At 39.2% G+C, this 20,638-nt stretch overlaps 1 protein-coding gene across 1 annotated transcript in view; it reads right to left on the bottom strand.

Annotated features, from left to right (window-relative positions):
- The window catches only part of gk5 (glycerol kinase 5), a 23,944-nt gene extending 9,009 nt beyond the window's left edge, over positions 1–14,935 (bottom strand). Inside the window, exons 1-10 of the mRNA XM_036555819.1 lie at positions 14,212–14,935; positions 12,795–12,888; positions 10,967–11,042; positions 7,390–7,483; positions 4,695–4,826; positions 3,082–3,157; positions 1,475–1,536; positions 745–818; positions 602–662; positions 241–367 (exon numbers count right to left, since the gene is read on the bottom strand). Of these exons, the coding sequence (XP_036411712.1) occupies positions 241–367; positions 602–662; positions 745–818; positions 1,475–1,536; positions 3,082–3,157; positions 4,695–4,826; positions 7,390–7,483; positions 10,967–11,042; positions 12,795–12,888; positions 14,212–14,340 (925 nt within the window). The 5' untranslated portion in view covers positions 14,341–14,935. The remainder of the gene's footprint in view (positions 1–240; positions 368–601; positions 663–744; positions 819–1,474; positions 1,537–3,081; positions 3,158–4,694; positions 4,827–7,389; positions 7,484–10,966; positions 11,043–12,794; positions 12,889–14,211) is intronic.
- Between the last annotated feature and the right edge of the window lie 5,703 nt (positions 14,936–20,638).

Genomic DNA, 20,638 nt, shown 5'->3' with positions numbered 1-20,638 from the left:
ATTTATATACAATGCTGTTATTTGCAACTATTGACCACATAGCTTAATTTTAATAGAGGTTGATTTTAATTTAACATAACTGATTTACATTTATATTTATATTTATATTTATATGTAGTTCATGTTTATAGTCTAGTTTAAGTGGGATGTGGTGGTGAATGAACTTCATTTACTGTATTTACTGTACTGTGTTTCTGAGCGAACAGTGTTTCTCTGTGTTTGGGTGTTTGGAACGTGTACCGGCCACTGAGGTGTGCGGTTTGTTTCCTGTGTTGATGTCCATGAAGGTGCCCGTTCCCATGGTGATTTTAACGTCGCCTGTGTCAAAGCAGCACTCCCCGAACATCGCCGCCTGCTGATCGGCCATCTACACAATCAGAGCCACCATAAAATCATACTGCGAGCATAACTGACCTTAAACTTTCAGTTGGAAACTGAAAATTAGAATAAAATCCCTCCAGTGGTTTAAGTCCATTATAAATGAGCTCTGTGCTGATGCTGTGTGTGTATTTTTCTTCTCAGCTTCATGTACACATTCTTACATGAACTGTTAGGGTCCAAATAAATAAATAAATAAATAAATAAATAAATAAATACTCACAAGTGACATGATTGGAATAGGAACCCCAAAGATGGAGGGATCAGACGAGCCGAAATTGTGGCTAAAAGAGAGAAAGTGAGGATTAATAAAGCATTCTGCACTGTGTAGTGAGTGGCTGAATCGGAGGGAGATGGTGGGTTTACCTGGTGTTGTGCACTCTGGGGAGGATAGAGAGAGGTAGAGAAAGGAGAGAACACAGAAACCCACTCCAGCACATCTGAAACACACACACACACACACACACACACACACACTGAGTTCGGACCACACACCTGCACAGCTTACTCACTTGCCTCTCGCTCACATTTTACATGCCAGTATTTGGAAGAAACTCGGCTCAAACACTGTGGAAACCCTGGAGCTGCAGATATTACAGTTCATTTTCCACCGTAAAACAGTTCCACACTGCAGACATTCAGATAAACGCTCCTCACTGCTGCAGGTTGTGGGTAAAGTTTCTGTTTACGTTGCTCTAAGACATCCATTAAACTATGACTACATCAGCTCTCAATCAGATCCAGAGGTTGCCACTCATTACTGTGGACTACACTATGTGGGGGCAGTCGTGGGCTGGAGGTTAGGGAACCAGCCGGAAGGTCACCGGTTCGAGCCGACAGCACGTGACTGAAGTGCCCTTGAGCAAGACACCCAACCCCCAACTGCTCCCCGGGCGCTGCGGATAGGGCTGCCCACCGCTCCGGGCAAGTGTGCTCACTGCCCCCTAGCGTGTGTGTTCACTAGTGTGTATGTGGTGTTTCACTGCACGGATGGGTTAAAATGCAGAGGTGAAATTTCCCCGTTGTGGGACTAATAAGGGTCAGTTAATCTGCAATAACAAACAATACAGTATAGAATATAAACCCTTTGAGTTACCTGATATGAATCAAATATTGCCGTCGAGCTGGCGTTAGAGTAATCTGTAGCATGAACAGAACCTGCAGAGACACACAAATCAATACATTAAACACCATTATACACCGATCAGGCATAACATTATGACCACCTCCTTGTTTCTACGCTCATTGTCCATTTTATCAGCTCCACTTACTATATAGGTGCACTTTGTAGTTCTACAGTTACAGACTGTAGTCCATCTGTTTCTCTGCATACTTTGTTAGCCCCCCTTTACCCTGTTCTTCAGTGGTCAGGACCCCCATGGACCATCACAGAGCAGGTACTATTTGGGTGGTGGATCATTCTCAGCACTGCAGTAACACTGACGTGGTGGTGGTGTGTTAGTGTGTGTTGCGCTGGTCTGAGTGAATCAGACACAGCAGTCCTGCTGGAGTTTTTAAAACACCTCAGTGTCACTGCTGGACTGAGAATAGTTCACCAACCTAAAATATCCAGCCAACAGCGTCCTGTGTCCACTAATGAAAGACTAGAGGATGACCAACACAAACTGTGCAGCAGCAGATGAGCTATCGTCTCTGACTTTACATCTACAAGGTGGACTGACAAGGTAGGAGTGTCTAAGAGTGGACAGTGACAGGACACAGTCCACTCATCCTCTAGTCCTTCATCAGTGGTCACAGGACGCTGCCCACAGGACACTGTTGGCTGGATATTTTTGGTTGGTGGACTATTCTCAGTCCATGGCCTGACCTGTGTTCTTCAATTGTCCAAAAAGTCAACTACGTCTCATAACAAACTACTTTGTTAAATAAAAAATAAATACTTTGCACTTATTCTAATGATTTATGCTGTTTTTGTAAGCATGAGTTGTCGCCCAGACAAATGATTTTAAGGTTTAATTCTAGGCTTAGGTGCTATAATTAAAAGGGAATTGCACCAGTTTTTTCAAAATTTCTGCATTATAAAAAGTAAAGGTGTAAACAGAGTCATTCAGAGCGGTTTGGTGTGAAACGCTCTGTTCTAGAGAGACTTACAGAGTCAGAGTTGTTCACAGTGATGGTGATAGGAACCAGACGTCCACCTCTAAAAGCTCCCTCACAGAAAGTTACTACATGAAATGGTTATGAATTCACTGCCTGATGTCTGAGATGTACATACAGGGCATGTGAGGCAAAATAGTCCCAAAATAATTTTTTTTTTTTTTTACACCATCATCAACATTCCATATAAACTCAGAAGACTCGTGTAGGTTCACTGGTGGTTCTGGATAGTAAATAAAATGTCTATATTTGTGTTGTAGTCATGGCGACCCCTGGTTCCTATCACCACCACTGTAAAGACATCTGAACCATTTCACACCAAACCACTCTGAATCACTCTGTTTACAGCTCACACACTGAGTTATGCAGAAAATTTGAAAAATTGGTGAACCTGTCCTTTGATATTTAGTAGTGGCTTAGAGTAAACATGAGTGGAACACTTATCAACCTGCACGGTTGTATGAAAGGTAACAATTTCACAAACAGAGACTTCTACGTTTTTTACTCTTTTACTGCTTTACCACAATTTAGTAATGCAGCAGGTACAGCTGCAGGTCCAGACAAACAGCAGTGAAGCTAATTTACCTTTTGTGAGTTTATAAAGCAGCCAAGTGTCTATGGTCCCAAAAAGACAGGTTTCTTCATCGACAGCCTGCCGAAGCTGCAGAGAGAAAGAGAATTTGAAATGGTGTGATTATTATTGGACTTTATTTCTAAGCAGTAAAACAGGAGGTGGTGCGTTGCGGTGAAGATCATCCCTGCCGTGATTTTATTATTCACCCTAACACACAGAGTCATTCAGAGTGGTTTGGTGTGAAATGGTTCAGATGTCTTTACAGTGGTGGTGATAGAAACCAGGGGTCACCATGACTACAACACAAATATAGGCATTTTATTTACTATCTAAAACCACCAGTGAACCTACACGAGTCTTCTGAGTTTATATGGAATGTTGATGATGGGAAAATAGTGGAAAATCTGAAATAATAAGTTTTCTTTGGGAACTATTTTGCCTCAGCATGTATCCCTCCACCAAGAAAGGATTTTAAAGCCAAAATCTAATCAAATCTATCATAAACAGTGTCTCAGACATCAGGCAGTGAATTCATAACCATTTCATGTAGTAACTTTCTGTGAGGGAGCTTTTAGAGGTGGACGTCTGGTTCCTATCACCACCACTGTGAACAGTTCTGACTCGGCAAGTTTCTCCAGAACAGAGCGTTTCACACCAAACCACTCTGAACGACTCTGTTCACATTTTAACCATTTAATTATGCAAGAATTTTAAATAATCAGTTTTTGCACTTTTTTACTTATCATATAGAGAGCGGTCGAGAAGAGCAAAGTGGTCTATTTCCTTGCCCTTCCTCTCAAACGTGTACGGCTGAAGACTGACTGGTAGCGTCGGTCAACACTGACATGGTTGTGTACTTTGCCAGGGAGACGCCACTGTCAATCATTATGCGATCTGACACGCCCACACAGCTCTGAGCAGCAGCTCAGGAGTATTTACACACCATTCAATTGCATTAATGTGTATTTCTTTAACACAGTATTTTTGTTTTAATAGTAAAGAAATGCAAAGGAATAAGTATGTATCTACCATAAATCGTATTAATTTATATACAGTTCTTTAATAAAACACAGATAAAATTTATTTCATGGTATACCTTTACTATTAAAACTTGTACTTAAAGTCCCTGTCAGCATGGTTTTATTTAAATTTTTGTTTTAATAGTAAAGAAGTAAGCATGTATCTACCATTAAATGGTATCAATTTTCAAAGATTTCTTGAATGTAACACTGGTAAATGCTAATTTTGTTAGCATTAGAACAAAATTTCAACATTTGAAACCACGTTAACAGGGACTTTAAATACAAGTTTCTAACATAAAACACAAAAAAGTAGTTCCAGCAGCTCAGAGTAAAGCAGCCCCTGTTGTTCCTTAGCAACTGCAGCCAACACAGTTAGTAACCGTTGTAAATGTTATCTAAAATTATGACGTATGACGACCACAATAGTGGTGGTTGTTACTGCTGAACGATGCAGGTGTGGTGAAGATGACGTGTTGTTATCAGATACAGTAACGCAGGTACAGCACTTTTCAGCTGCAGCATAAATCACAGTTTATCTCGTCTCTGCAGCAGATTATACATCGGAAAACCACGCGTCCGGTCTCTGATCTGTCCTGCGGTACCTGAGGGATGTTGCGTAGCGCCCAGGCCAGCCGCAGCGAGACGTGCTGAGGGGTGAACACGACCAGGCTGGCGGCCAAAAAGCGCTTCTGACGGGTCAGGAAGTGCAGCATCTTCATCACTCCATGAACAGCCTGTCACACACAAACACAGCTCGTTTTTATCACTTATCAGCACCCGGGGTCACTCATACATCAAACCTACTCTCTCTATTTTTATCATTTTTCAACATATTGTGTCAACAACAGGCGAGCTTTACACTGTGTGAAAGTGTGATGATGAAGTGACCAACAGAACTGCTCCAAATTCGTTTGGATAAAATCTTATTAAACAAACTTCAGATTTTTTATCCTTCACAAGGTTTTTGTCCTACAGCAACGAAACACAAGCATCTATATGTAATGATAATAATGTCTGATACTTATTATATGAAGTCATATGCAAAAGTTTGGGCACCCCTGGTCAAATTACATTTTTGTTTATTTTGAATTTTTTTTTTTTTTTTAAAGTTAATACATCGTCCACAGAGAACACACTTCTGCATATGTTTAAGTACTGTTTATACGCTGAGTTTAACACAAAAAATCAACTTTTTCTGTGCAAAGGTCACGGCACATTTTCTATTATATACTTTATGTTTTAGTTTTTTCCTCTTGTTTAATGCCATATTTAAGTGTGCTCTCTGTAGATGATGTGATAACTTGTTTTCACAAGAAAATCAAGATAACATGCAATTGGATAATATACATATTTTTTTCAAATTTACTATATCATGTATGTTAAATAAATATGCAATAATAATAATAATAATAACACTAATAATATTCCACATATTCCATATGTGTCTGTCCGTCTGCCTGTCTGTCTGCCCTGCGATGGACTGGCAACCTGTATATGTATGTGTATCCTGCCCTCTGCCCAAATGACAGCTGGGATAGGCTTCAGCACCCCACCGCGACCCAGAAGGATAAGCGGTTCAGATGATGCGTGTGTGTGTGATATTCGATATGTATTACATATATGTATGTACTTGTATGTAGGAACCAAAAATTAATGGTTTTGGTCTTTCAGCTTTTAGAAAAAAATTAAGCATGAAACATGGATGTTTTATAAAAAGCACTTGGCGAAATCAGGAGTGTTTTGTTGCTCCTGTAGTTTAGCCCTGTTTTCCTCAGTCAGTAGAACTTCGGCTCTAATATATTAAAAACAACACACCCCTATCACTGCTACTATATGATAGACAGACCAGTTTCACAATGAAAGGTCTATTACTGGGTGATTTCTTGTCTTATGTAATTGTTTTTTTGCTTAGCAGAGTTCTGTAATAATCCAGACTGAGCTCTGCGACCCGCCAGATTACAGAACAAACTGAAGGCAGTGTTGCCAACAGAGTCAGTGCTGTTCACCTTCTGAGAGGAATTTCACCCTAAAACACTCCACCACCAGCCGCAGGCCTGAATTCCAGTCAGTTCAGATCAGTACTGGTCTTTATATTTAGAGGAAGTGGCTGTTGCAACAAAACTGTTATTTCCTTCAAGCAACTGCCAAGCAGTGAAAGCGGACAGACCGGTGTGATGAAGTGCTGTCAAATGAAACTGTGATAAAATGTTTTCATTGATTCCACCTATGAATTACTCAGAACCCATTCTGAATTATTCAGTATCTACTATGAATTATTCAGTATCTACTATGAATTATTCAGTATGAATTATTGAGTATCTACTATGAATTATGGAGTATCTACTAATTATTCAGTATGAATTATTGAGTATCTACTATGAATTATTGAGTATCTACTATGAATTATTCAGTATTTACTATGTATTCAGTATCTACTATGAATTATTCAGTATCTGCTATGAATTATTCAGTACCTACTATGAATTATTCAGTATGAATTATTGAGTATCTACTATGAATTATGGAGTATCTACTAATTATTCAGTATGAATTATTGAGTATCTACTATGAATTATTCAGTATCTACTATGAATTATTCAGTATTTACTATGTATTCAGTATCTACTATGAATTATTCAGTATCTGCTATGAATTATTTAGTATTTACTATTTATTCAGTATGAATTATTCAGCATCTACTATGAATTATTGAGTATCTACTATGAATTATTCAGTATGAATTATTGAGTATCTACTATGAATTATGGAGTATCCACTATGAATTATGGCGTATCTACTATGAATTATTCAGTATCTACTATGAATTATTCAGTATTTACTATGTATTCAGTATCTACTATGAATTATTTATCACAATATCACAATATGCTTTTCGGAACATATGGTGGATATCATCAGTACTTAAAAACACTTTAACTGCATGTTTGATAATAAAAGCATAATTAGTCCTGTTTAATTAGAATCAGTGCAGCTCAGTGTGTGAAATGATGCATAGTTTAAATAGTGTTTTTACATGTGCCATGTGATATCATGTATTATTACATACGTGATATGATGTGTTATATATATATTACTACGTGATATCACCTGCTATGTTATAATATGTGTTATTACATAATAAACATAATATGTGATATTATATAATAAACAGTCCTGCTTGAGTGAGTTTTCTGTTCTTTTTTCAAATTTGGGGATAACTGTGCACTACAGATGCAGCGGTGTTCCTTTTATTGTCATTAGAATGACTTTCTGGTACTAAAAGAAAAGTGTGCTCACCTTCATGGTGCAGGAACTGTTCCAGGATCTGACCATCTCAGCCGCCCTCAGGTCCTGCCAGCTGATGAAGTTATGAAACGTCTTTCCCGTGTGCCTGCAGACCACAACACAGACTCTCAGACCCAAAACTCACCCCCGCATTACAAACTCTGGGCCTAATCTAGATTTCTCAATGGCAAAAATGAATGGGATTTTTAAGAATGGCTGCTATTGCACCCGTTCTTCCTCTGAATGTCGCTGCATCCTCTGATTTACGAGCGAGTTACTGATATGAATATTGCTAAATGTGAGCCAACACTGCTACGCACTAAACTGACATCATAAGTACACAAAAATACCCAAAACAAAACCGCAAGTTTTGTCCAGTTTGGCAGTTTTTGCTTTACATTAAATGATGTATACAGTAATAATCAGTGTGAAGGAGCGTTAGCTTGCTATTAACACGGATGTAATTCACAGTCTGAGTTGTAAACAGAGTCACTGAGTGTGGTTTGGTGTGAAATGGTTGATTGTAGAGACTCAGATTTCTTTAGAAGAGCTATTCCTGTTAGTCCTTGTGGGAGTAAAAGGAACAGCTCTTACTGGTTTAGATCTTACCTCACTGACCGCTGTCAGTTTGTGATTGTAAATGGTGAATCATCTGTTCTTACAAAAGTACAGTATGGTGTTCCACAAGGCTCTGTTTTAGGACCTCTATTATTCACATTATATATGCTCTGCTAAAGCCTGAGTAGACTGATAAATCAATGTGATCAGTTATTAATCTCAGTGTAACTGATCTCTCCTAAGCCTGAGTAGACTGATAAATCAACGTGATCCTCTGATTTACGAGTGGGTTATTGATATGAATATTGCTAAATGTGAGCACTAAACTGACATCATAAGTCACGTAAGCAGACAAAAATACCCTAAACAAAACAGCAAGCTTTGTTCAGTGTGGCACTTTTGGCTTTAAATTAAATGATGTATACAGTAATAATCAGTGTGAAGGAGCGTTAGCTTGCTATTAACACGGATGTTCATATTTGGCGTCTTAAAAACATTCACATGTCTGTATTTAAAGAGGAGTTCCAAGGATTTTTCTGAGCTTGGGCATAATTCAGGGTCTGAGATGTAAACATTCAGTGTCATTCAGTGGATTTTGGTGTGAAATGGTTGATTGTAGAGACTCAGATTTCTTTACACTGAAATCTCTATTATCAGATTTCACTGACAAGAAGAGCTATTCCTGTTAGTCCTTGTGGGAGTAAAAGGAACAGCTCTTTACTGGTTTAGATCTTACCTCACTCATCTGTTCTTACAAAAGTAAAGTATGGTGTTCCACAAGGCTCTGTTTTAGGGCCTCTATTATTAACATTCTATATGCCACCACTGGGTATCATTATTGGTAAACATGGGATCAATTTCCACTGCTACGCCAATGACACACAGTTATATACAACAGCTAAACCAGATGATAAACTTCAACTTAACAAGATTGAGGACTGTATAAAAGACATAAAAGACTGAATGTCAAGTAACTTCCTCCTGCTTAACTCAGACAAAACAGGTTCTTCTTCTTGGCCCAATTGCTGCTAGAAACAAGCTTAGCTCCTAGAAAGAAGTTTCTCAGCTGCATCAGGTACATTTGTAAAAAAAAAAAAAAACCTTGGTGTCACGATTGATCCCGATCTGTCCTTCGATGCACATATAACCAATATTACTAGAATAGCTTTCCTGCATCTCCGGATGCAGAAAAGCTTGTTCATGCATTTATTACCTCAAGGCTGGACTACTGTAGTGCACTGCTGTCTGGATGTTCCAGCAAAAGTCTTAACGAGCTGCAGTTAGTCCAGCTAATTGTAATATTTTACACTAATGTTAAAACTACTCTCTGTTCATAATGCTCTATTGTTATTGTTTGCTATCTGGTGTTGACCAGAGAAGGATGGGTTCCCCTTTTGAGTCTTGGTTCCTCTCAAGGTTTCTTCCTCTTGCTCTTAGGGAGCTTTATTGCCACTGTCGCCACTGGCTTGGGCTTGGATTCTTCTGTAAAGCTGCTTTGCAACAATGTCCGTTGTAATAAACCTTGACTTCACTACAGAGGTGGTGATAGGAACCAGGGGTCGCCATGACTACAACACAAATATAGACATTTTATTTATTATCCAAAACCACCAGTGAACCGACATTCTTTATGAGCTTTATATGTAGTGTTATGATGGCAAAATAGTCCTAAATCTGAACAAAAATAACTTTTTTTTTTGGGACTATTTTGCCTTACAATGCCCCGCATGTACACTTCCACCATGAGGTATTTAAAATAAATGTATTTAAATATATTTTAAGCTGAAACTTACACAAATCTATTGTAAAACAGAGTCTCAGACATCAGGCAGTGAATTCATAACCATTTCACGTAATAAATTTCTGTGAGGGAGCTTTTAGAGGTGGACGTCTGGTTCCTATCACCACCACTGTGAACAGTTCTGATTCAGTAAGTTTCTCTAGAACGGAGCGTTTCACACCAAACCGCTCTGAACGACTCTGTTTGCATCTTAACCACTTAATTAAGCAGAAACTTTGAAAAATTAGTGGAATTCCCCTTTATATTCTGCAGCTATTACATTGCTCTGGCTGAGAGTTTCTGCTGTTTGATTTTAAAAAGTGTGAGGATTGAAGACTGACAGTTATATTAGTCAATATGAAAAATTATATATCTAATATAATATATAATATAATAAATAAGGATGGGCGTTATGGAAATAATGGTATATCACGATACTTAAAGGAACATGATACGCATCAGGACATCATGTAGCTAGTCATGTCACATTTGAAACTGGCATTAAAAACTATGAACTAGGAATAATTATATTTGCTTTTTAATGTAACATAATGTAATGTAGTTGGTCAGTGTTCTTTAAGCACTGACTGTACACAAGATATATTCAGAAACGCATACTGTGAATCACAATAACACAATTTGTGACAATAACGATAATGATATTGCTCATCTCTAATTATAAACATAAAAATTACATCATTAATGTTATATGACATTATTGACTATCGTTATTATTATTATAGTCATTTTTTTAACCCCTTGAAATCACTAAATTTCCATATCAGTCAGGCCCCATAGGCAAGGTATACAAAAACCGGTGGACTCCCCCTTCAATCTAGAATGGCTGAAAAATGTCAATGTGAGTCACAGCTAGTTTGGCCCTAACATACTAATAGAATCCCATAGAGGCGCTAGCAGAAATAAACATTATTGTAGAGGTGATTATGACCGCGTTTTGACATTTATGGTCCAAATTGAAGGCCTAGCTCTAATAGTCAGAGTTCACAACTGCAATTACATTTTGTGATAAAAAAATTGTTTATGTTGTGAATATTATTTGTAATTAATTGATTATTGAAAAGTGGTGTATTATCATTTATTTTGTGGCTGTTTTGTAACAGCAGCAATTCACATGAGTAACTTTACGCTGTGCTACAGTGATTTTACTCACATAGTAACAGTGGGAAAATCTCTGTAACTCACAGCCCCACAGTGCGCTACTACTTTAATTCACCTCATATGTGCTCTTACCTGTCCCAGGTGGTGAAAGTGGCTCTCTGAGTGGAGATCCCGAGAGCTTCCATCTGGCACATCTGTAAGCCTGAATCTAAAGGAACGAGAGAAAAAGACTTTCAGAGCACAAACAGAAAAAACACACAGTACTCAGAAAATCATCTGTGAAGCTGTTCATCTGGACTGTAAGAGTGCATTCTTTCAGAAAAAAAACATCAATATTAGAATAAACACAGTCTTGTGCAAAAGTTTGTGCACCCCAGGTCAAATTCGGTGTTGTTGTTAATTTTCTAAATAAATTCACACATCCTCTACAGAGAACACACTTCATGTTTTAATGCACAATTCATGTTTCTCTGCTGAATTTAACATTTTAGGAGAAAGAAATAAAAGATAAAAGGTGACGTGCAAAAGTTTTTTTTTTTTAATTTCTCCCCCCCAATAAGTTCAACTCAGCAAATAAATAGAAACTACGCACTCAAGCTAGTATCTGACCAGAGGTGCTCAAACTGTATACTGTACTTGTGTACAACTGGACAAAATATATTTATACAGTAAGGCTATGTTCACATTACAAGCCTCACTGCTTAAATATGATTTTCTCAGATCTCTTTCTCTGACACGATGGTTCACACTCGTTTAGGTAAGTGACTCAAATCTGTCATTAATGAGATGAACCGGCATCCTGAAATGACCCTCATGAGCTCATCCTACTCAGTAACATTCTGTGAATGAATCACGTGCATCGTCAGCACAAACTAACGAGCAGAACGAGCTTCGCTGAGAAGATAATTAACTCTGATCAGCTCTCAGCTTCATTATTAGAGCGAGACGAAGGAGAAAAAGGTGAGATGAGCTGCTTTTCCACCGTTTACAGGCTTTAACTTCTGTTCGGCGCTGCTGCCATGGTAACGCTGAATGATGGCGCACGAACAGTGGGAAAAAAGCACATGAATTCTGATCTGAGCATCACATTAAGGTTGCATGGCCACGAATAGGATACGTATCCGATCTAAGACCACATATGAAAGTGGGTCAGGTCAGATTTGAAAAGATCAGATTTGTGTCCACACAGCCCTGAAAACATCAGATCTGAGTCACATTAGGGCAAAAAAGCAGATTAGTGCCACTTCAGCCTGGTAGTAGCCTTTGTAGTGATTTTATATAGGTAAATGTGTTTGTTTAACCATTGCAAATCTCTGCTCTAGGAAGTCCAGCATTTACAGTTACCTTCCAATACCTGCTTTATCTAATCAATCCCTCATTAAATTATATTAGCTGACGGAATTGAACAAGTCCTTGCAACAGCCAGAGAGCAGCGGGAAGTCAGGAACCAAATCTGAGTTCTTGAAGCTGTATTATTGGTGTTTATGTTTACTTTTTTATTTATTCAGAGTTTAAAACTAGTTGATTTTCTTGCATAGCATGGAAGTTTTAGCACTTTGACACGACAGTGACGGTGACAGTTCCCTCTTGTGGGAAGAAACTTAAACATGGCATTTACCTGCAAATTTTAGTGCTCAATCACTGCTTATTACTGAGAAAAAAAACACAACTTCAACTGCGCCATAACTTTTGAACAGACCACATTTTATGTTTTATTTTTCTAATTCTACGTTAAATTCAGCAAACAAACAGTAACTGTGCACTAAAATGTGCAGAAGTGTGTCTCTGCAGAGGATATGCTAACATATTTACACTAAGAAAATCAATAAATGCATGGAATTTGGGCGCTCATACGTCTACATCCATTCACTTCCTGGCATACCAGTGTTGTATAAGTATACAAGTCTAATGTGAAGCTGCTGTGCCAGTAATGCAGGATGAACGTATACAGTATTCTAACCTTGTACAGCTCCTTTCACCACCGTAACAAATCCCTGCCACAGCTCCTCAGGATCCATCTCCACCCGGCCCGGCTCGGGGTACAGCAGGGACAGCTGGAACAGCGCACAAGTCACTCAAACAGCAATGAAAACATGTGTAAGATCAATAAAATAAAAACAAAAGTGTATACCTTCCCCATTAGGGCCTGACTGATCTGAAAATTCACTATAATAATAATGATAATCGATAATATCATATAATAATAATCATGGAATATTATATTCATAATTAGATAAGGGCAATATGGTTATATTTTAGCGTTATTGTGGCAAATTGTGTTATTGTGATACACAATATGCATTTCTGAATATACCTTGTATACAGTCAGTGCTTAAAGAACACTACAATTCAATTATTCCTAGCTCATAGTTTTTAATGCCAGTTTTAAATGTACATGACTAGCTACAAAATGTTCTGATACGTATCGCGTATCATGTTCCCTTAAGTATCGTGATATACTATTTTTCCCCATATCGCCCATCCTTATGTATTACTTACATATTTTTCATATTGACTGATATAACTGTCAGTCTTCAATCCTCACACTACTAAAACAGGAGAAACTCTCAGCCACAACAATGCAACAGCTGCAGAATTTGAAGGAGAATTCCACCCATTTTTTTAAATTTTCTGCATAATTAAGTGGTTAAAATGTAAACAGAGTCATGCAGAGTGGTTTGGTGTGAAACGCTCCGTTCTAGAGAAACTTACAGAGTCAGAACCGTTCACAGTGGTGGTGATAGGAACCAGACGTCCACCTCTAAAAGCCCCCTCACAGAAAGTTACTACATGAAATGGTTATGAATTCACTGCCTGATGTCTGAGACACTGTTTTATGATAGTTTTGAGAATATTTTGGTCCTAAAACATATATTTTTAAATCAATTCATGATGGAGGGGTACATGCAGTGCACTGTAGAGAGAACTAGTCTCCAGAAAAAAAAACTATTTTTACAGACTTGTCACTATTTTACCCTCTTTAACAACTCAGAAGACACGTGTAGGTTCACTGGTGGTTTCGGGTAGTACATGAAATGGCTGTGTTGTGCTGTAGACATAGTGACCCCTGGTTCCTATCACCACCACTGTAAAGAAATCTGAGTCTCTACAATCAACCGTTTCACACCAGACCACTCTGAATCACTCTGCTCACACCTCAGCCACTAAATTAGGCATAGTGAATCATTTCCTTTTGAAAAATGTTGAAAAGTTAGTGGAGTTCCCCTTTAGGTTCATTTTCTATTACTAAGGTCTGGTGAGAGTTTTAGGGGGGAAATTTGAGAGCTGTCACATGAAGCGTTTCCCCCAGGGTGATCAATGACGGATATTAATCTCACTCTCTATGCTCTGTGTTGTCAGTAATGGTGTAAGGTTACCTTTTTGGTGCAGGATCCTCTGATATTGGCTTTCTTATCATACACATGACACCTGATGGACGTTGTGCCCACATCCACTGAGAGCACGCAGCTCTCCCTCTTAGTGAAGCCGTTCCTCTGCGTCCCCATAGCGGCGAAAGGCGCTCTTTCTCAACACAAACTCCTCCAATCTGCAGTCATGACCGCTGGATAGCTGGCCAGGAAGCTAATCCGACTAAACAAGCCAGGTCTGATAAGCTCTGTGTGCCTATTTCGTATAAAACAAACAAAAAGGAAAGCAAGTCTGTCAGACCTCCGAGTCTCACTCGGCCTGTTTCTTTAAGGGCTTCGGCACGCGGGAGGCAGTGGCGAAGCCTGATTGGCTCTGGGCGGCGCGGATGAGTCCACTTCTTTCGAAAGCGGGGAACGTCGCGCCCACCTCGTCCACACTCCCTGAACAGAAACCGGAACCTTTCGGCTAAATTACCAGACATAAACAGTCACTGTCCGGCTTGTCGGCTATTAAAACACGGGCTCAGCACTGCGTATGTCACTTTTAACTTCATTCCGTCACTCACGCAAAAGTTAACGCCAGTCCTAACCGCGCCGGGTTTGACTTTTTCCTCAGTGAGATCAACAGTATTGATCCTCCCGTCGGCGACTCGCTATCGATCACTTTTCATAACTCATAACTACGAGAACTGTTATCTGACCTAACCTCACACACCCCTACGAAACGCAGAAGTTCGAAGTCCCACCCAGGGATGTGAATTGTACTCACGGCGACGTCAGACATCAGTCGATTAGTGGGCGTGGCCGCGCCTTAAAGCTACAGTGCACCGCTAAACCAGCATCCAAAACACAACATATGCTGGTATTTGCTGGTTACCAGCTATACTGGTTCTAGCAGGCCAGACAAAGCGATTGTTCTCAAAGTTGATATTTAATATTTGAAAGTTGCATTTTAAATTTGCCAGCTTATATTACAGTTACCATCTTAGCTAACTAATTAGCTCACTGAAGCTGGCCTGGCTGAATGCAGATGCATTCCTACTTAAAAGTCTGCTCCATCTTGTACTCAGCTTGACCTTTAGTGACCCCAGGACTCTAACCAGAGACTGGGCTGCAAATCACCAGTGGTGGACGAAGTACACAAACCATGTACTTGAGTTAAAGTAGAGATACCCAAGGTAAAATATTACTGCAGTAAAAGTAGAAGTTCCTCCCTTTAGACCTCCACTTGAGTAAAAGTACAAAAGTATCTGCCTTAAAATGGAATCGAAAGTGAAAGTACTAAAAGATTAATAATGACTCTAATGTCCTGTTATCATTTTTGTAACAAGACTCTGCTTCATTAACTCATTAACACTTAACTCCAGTGTCTCTCTTGGTAAACCAGCCTTTTAATAGAATGTCATTAATTAGTAACGCTGATGGTTATTAAAATTATCATAAGCAAACAGTTGAACACTGAAGGCAAACAGTTTCCATCAGGAAGAACTGAGTGGCTCTGAAATCACTTTTTACAAACAAGCAAAGTTTCAGTTTAAGATTTATTTGAACTTAGTTACAAGTTTAAGTTGAATAAAAACTTTAAACTCAGATTCACAAATGAGCTTCCTTTACTAAACTGCATCTGTAGGTCTCTGTTCATAAACATAAACTAGCCAAAACTAATTTACTATAAAATGAAAAGTGTTTGTATGAATTCAGAATAAAGACACGTCAGTCACAACTGCATATGTGTACATATTTCTATACTGTGGTCTATTTACACAAAGTTAGGTTAGTTCATCACTTATGTTGAATAGACTCTCCCAAAATTTTACGCTGCTGCACTGACGTTGAACTGTCTGCTTGCACTGGGTCGGTATGTCCAACAGGTCAAAACAAGATCAAAACAAAGTGTGTGGTGAGCCCTGACTGGTGTGCTGCTTCACTCTTCTTTAGTTTTTAAATGTTACATTTTTATACACACATAAGACAAAAGGAACGATGGATTTCACAAAATGTAGTGGAGTAAAAAGTGAGATATTTGACCTTGAAATGTAGTGAAGTGAAAGTAAAAAGTCGCCCAAAATGGAAAAACTTCAGTAAAGTACAGATACATGAAAAAAAACTACTTAAGTACAGCAACAAATTACATTTACTTAGTTACTGTCCACCACTGCAAATTACCCATAGTTTGAGTGCTTACATGCATTACATCTGTTGCATTTTATACAACAATATTTATCTGAATTGTCCCAGTCAAATAAATAATAAAAATCATCATCATTCTTGCCATCATCTAAGAATACTTATCATTTTTAAACCATTTTTAAAAGTGTCACTGGTGCATTTTATCTGCTCCAACTTCAACCCTAAATATAATGAAAATTTCTCCAAGTATCGTGATGCTCTCTTGGTTCCGTATCGCTCAGCCTTCACCCACAGTGAAAAGTTTCAGCTTCAGTTTGGAGGAACACAGGCTGAAAACCTTCAGATAAAGAATGATGAGCGAAGAGTGAAGACCACTGCTGGACGTTCTGTACTTGACAGTGTACATACCTTGAAACCTGCAGCCATCAGCTAAAGCCTGATAAGAAACGGCCACGTCATCTCTATTGGACATAATCTGCAGAGTTCAGCTCTAACGCCTGTTCAGCAGATCGGAGCAGTGAAGGTAGAGTTAAAACTGGGCTTTATTACAGGACAGATGTCCATAGCAGTGCACAGTTCAATCCAGTTAACCACATTAATGTACATCCGAAATTTTAAATCTATCAAAATATCACTTGGTTACATAGAACTGTGTAAAGACTTTTCAAAAAGGTTCTACACAGAACATATACAACACATTCCCCATAAATCTGAAGAACCATTTCACCATGCAAAGCATGCAAATCGTTCCTTCAGTGTCTTTATTAAAGAACCCTTGAAGAACCATCTTTGTAGAGTGTAGATGCTGGAACATTGCTGTGAGGATTTGATGGAGCATTAGTGAGGTCCGGTACTGGTGTTGGATGGTCAGTTCTGGATCACTCCAACTCATCCCAAAGGTATTGGATGGAGCTCCATCACTCCAGAGAACATGTTGTGAGCCAAACAGGAAATAATTAACAACAGTGGAAACGCATTCTATGGAGTAACAAATCAAACTACTCCATCTGTCAGTCTGATGGACGAGTCTGGGTTTGGCGGATGCCAGGAGAACGTTACCTGCCTGACTGCACTGTGCCAGCTGTAAAGTTTGGTGGAGGAGGGATGATGATATGGGGCTGTTTTTCAGGGGTTGGTCTAGAACCCTTAGTTCCAGTGAAGGGGAACCTTAATGCTTCAGCAGACCAAGACATTTTGGACAATTACATGCTTCCAACTTTGTGGAACAGTTTGGGGAAGAACCTTTTCTGTTCCAGCATGACTGAGTCCCAGTGCACAAAGCAGCTCCATAAAGGCCTGACTGGGTGAGTTTGGTGTGGAAGAGCTTGACTGGCCCTCACAGAGCCCTGACCTCAACCACGTCAGACACCTTTGGGATAACCTAGAACAGAGATTGTGAGCCAGGCCCTCTCGTCCAACATCAGTGTCTGACCTCACAAATGCTCTTCTGGATGAATGGGCAAAAATTCCCACAGACACTCTCCAACATCTTTTAGAAAGCTTCCCAGAAGAGTGGAAGCTGTTAGAGCTGCAAAGGGGGACCAACTCCATATTAATGCTTATGGATTTAGAAAGGGAGTCATAAAAGGTCCTGTAGGTGTCCCAATATGTTTGTCCATACAGTGTATATAGAATGAACATTGGGCCTCATTCACCACCCGCATATGTAGTTTTGACGAAGACTCTGACTCACCGATGTTCTCTTATGTGGGATTTGTTCTTAGGTAAGAACAGAGTCTACACACACTCAAGAGCACAAAGGTGAGAACAGTTCTGCGCTTTAAGAACACGTCATGAATCTGATGTAGACTTTTTCTTAGGCCCTTTCTCAAAAACACATTTAAGAACAAACTTAGGGAGATATTGGAGAATGAGGCACATTGTTATGCATGGAATGAACATATATGCCATATATGGAGTAAACTTTGAGATTATATATATATATATATATATATATATATATATATATATATATATATATATATATATATATATCAAAGTTTACTCCATATATGGCATATATGTTCATTCCATATATATGGAATTAATATATAAAATGAGAAGTGCCTTTTCTAAAACACACTCTGATATGAGGCTTTCACACGTCACGGTCACTGCTAGGCTGAGAGGGGCACCACCCAATTATATTCAGCCAAGAGCAGCTCTGTGGTCACAAAGTGTTGGGGTTGTTAACAGAAACTGAGCATCAACAAACACCAGGCGGAACTTAAACGGAGGGGTTTCTGATAAAGTGGCCAGTATGTACACACAGTAATCCCTTGCACAGAAGGACCTGAAGGTGGCTGATTAATGAGGTGTAGCCACAGATGAGTGAATCTTCATAACATTGAATGAATCACTTTCAATCCAGTTCACAGTTCAGTCCATATATATCAATCTTCATTCAGTCCTCCTCCTTCTTTCTAAACTCACTGTCCATTTTATCAGCTCCACTGACCATATAGTTTCACTCTGTAGTTCTGCAATTACAGACTGTAGTCCATCTGTTTCTCTGCATACTTTATCCTGTTCTTCAGTGGTCAGGACCCCCACAGAGCAGGTACTATTTGGGTGGTGGATCATTCTCAGCACTGCAGTAACACTGACGTGGTGGTGGCGTGTTAGTGTGTGTTGTGCTGGTCTGAGTGGATCAGACACAGCAGTGCTGCTGGAGTTTTTAAACACTGTGTCCACTCACTGTCCACTCTATTAGACACTCCTACCTTGTTGGTCCACCCTGTAGATGTAAAGTCAGAGACTGTAGCTCATCTGCTGCTGCACAGTTTGTGTTGGTCATCCTCTAGTCCCTCATCAGTGGTCACAGGACGCTGTTGGCTGGATATTTTTGGTTGGAGGACGATTCTCAGTCCAGCAGTGACTATCATTATCTAGAATATCATTATTATGACTTACATTTAAACAGGCTGTTTTTGTTCCTGTGCCTTTAGCACTGACATATGTAAATGAGCTTTGTTCTGACTGGTTGCCCTGCATTGTGCCTGATTCAAAAAGCAGTCTGGGCTGAAACACTCCTTATAACTTCACTGTGAATGCTGTAGGCTGAATAGGTGGATCTATGGAAGGAGTGAAGGGTATATTAGGAAACTTTAACAATGTTTACACCAATCTGTTTTATTGAAAAGTTCATTAAAAGTAAAAATAATGCCTTTCATATAAGAAATGTGTATCGTGATGTAATTTATCATGATAAGGATAACACTGCCATATCGTCCACCTCCTCTAAATAGCAGAAATCACAGTAATGCTGATAGGAAACAGGAGTTTGTAGCTGCGTTCCAAAGCCCAGGCTGCATTTCTCAGCTGCTATGTCATAGAAGCCTGTTCCAAAGTGGAGGACCCTTCGTATACAGCCTAGAAATGCAGCCTACGTTCAGAGTGTTTTTGAGGACGCATCAGGGGTATCCTTCCCAGCGTTCGGTTACCCACAGTTCTCTGCGCAAGAACGATGCAAAGGAAAAAAAACAGCACCAAGAAAATGTTGTTATATTATGTAAATATATCGTATTTAAGAATTACCACTCTTTATTGTCTTCCGAATTTCTCAAACGCTAGAGGGCGCTCCTGAGCCAGTCTAAAATGAATGGCAAAATCATAGTTTATAAATGATTCAACATTTTTAATATAAAATAGTATATTAATTTCCTGAACTCAGACCAGCATAAAACATTTTAACACCACTGTTATATTTTTAAGAGCTTTTAAACTCGAGCTATAGGAGTTTGAAACGGCATTCATGACGTCAGTGAGCGCAAACAGCCAATGAGCTGCTCCACTCGCCAACCAATCAGCACTCAGTAGCAGTAATGTTAGCGTCCTGCTGCCCTAAACCCTGTCGAAAAAAAGGAAACATACAGGTGAGTTTTCTTTGCTTTTTTTTTAGTGAAATCCATCCTTCTACTTTTAAAATTAAAGGAAAGTTCTGGGCGAGTGATTAGAAACTATTCTAACTTTTCGTTTTTAGCTGTTTAGCTCCAGGGCGCCCTCTGCTGTTTAGAGGTCATCGTTTTTGATATAACAGGGGAAACAGGAAGTGGCCAGGCTTCTCATAAACCGGCTCTGATGTCACCACGCAGCCTCGACAGGGCTGCTCTATTTGTGTGGCCAATAGGCTACTAAGGAGGAGTCTTTATAGGACAGTCCTACCACGGACCCGCACTACCTCGGCTTTGGAACGCAGTTTGTGTGTTTGCAGCAAAAAATAGAGGGAAAAAAAAAAATCCTTATCCAAAAAAACAAAAAAAACAAAATCTTTCTCTAGACTGTAAAAAAAACACAAGAGAGGCAT

This window comes from Colossoma macropomum, unplaced genomic scaffold (assembly GCF_904425465.1).
Source record: "Colossoma macropomum unplaced genomic scaffold, Colossoma_macropomum, whole genome shotgun sequence".
NCBI lineage: Eukaryota > Metazoa > Chordata > Actinopteri > Characiformes > Serrasalmidae > Colossoma > Colossoma macropomum.
The sequence above is the reverse complement of the archived record's forward strand: the minus strand, read 5'-3'. Positions and strand labels throughout refer to the sequence as shown.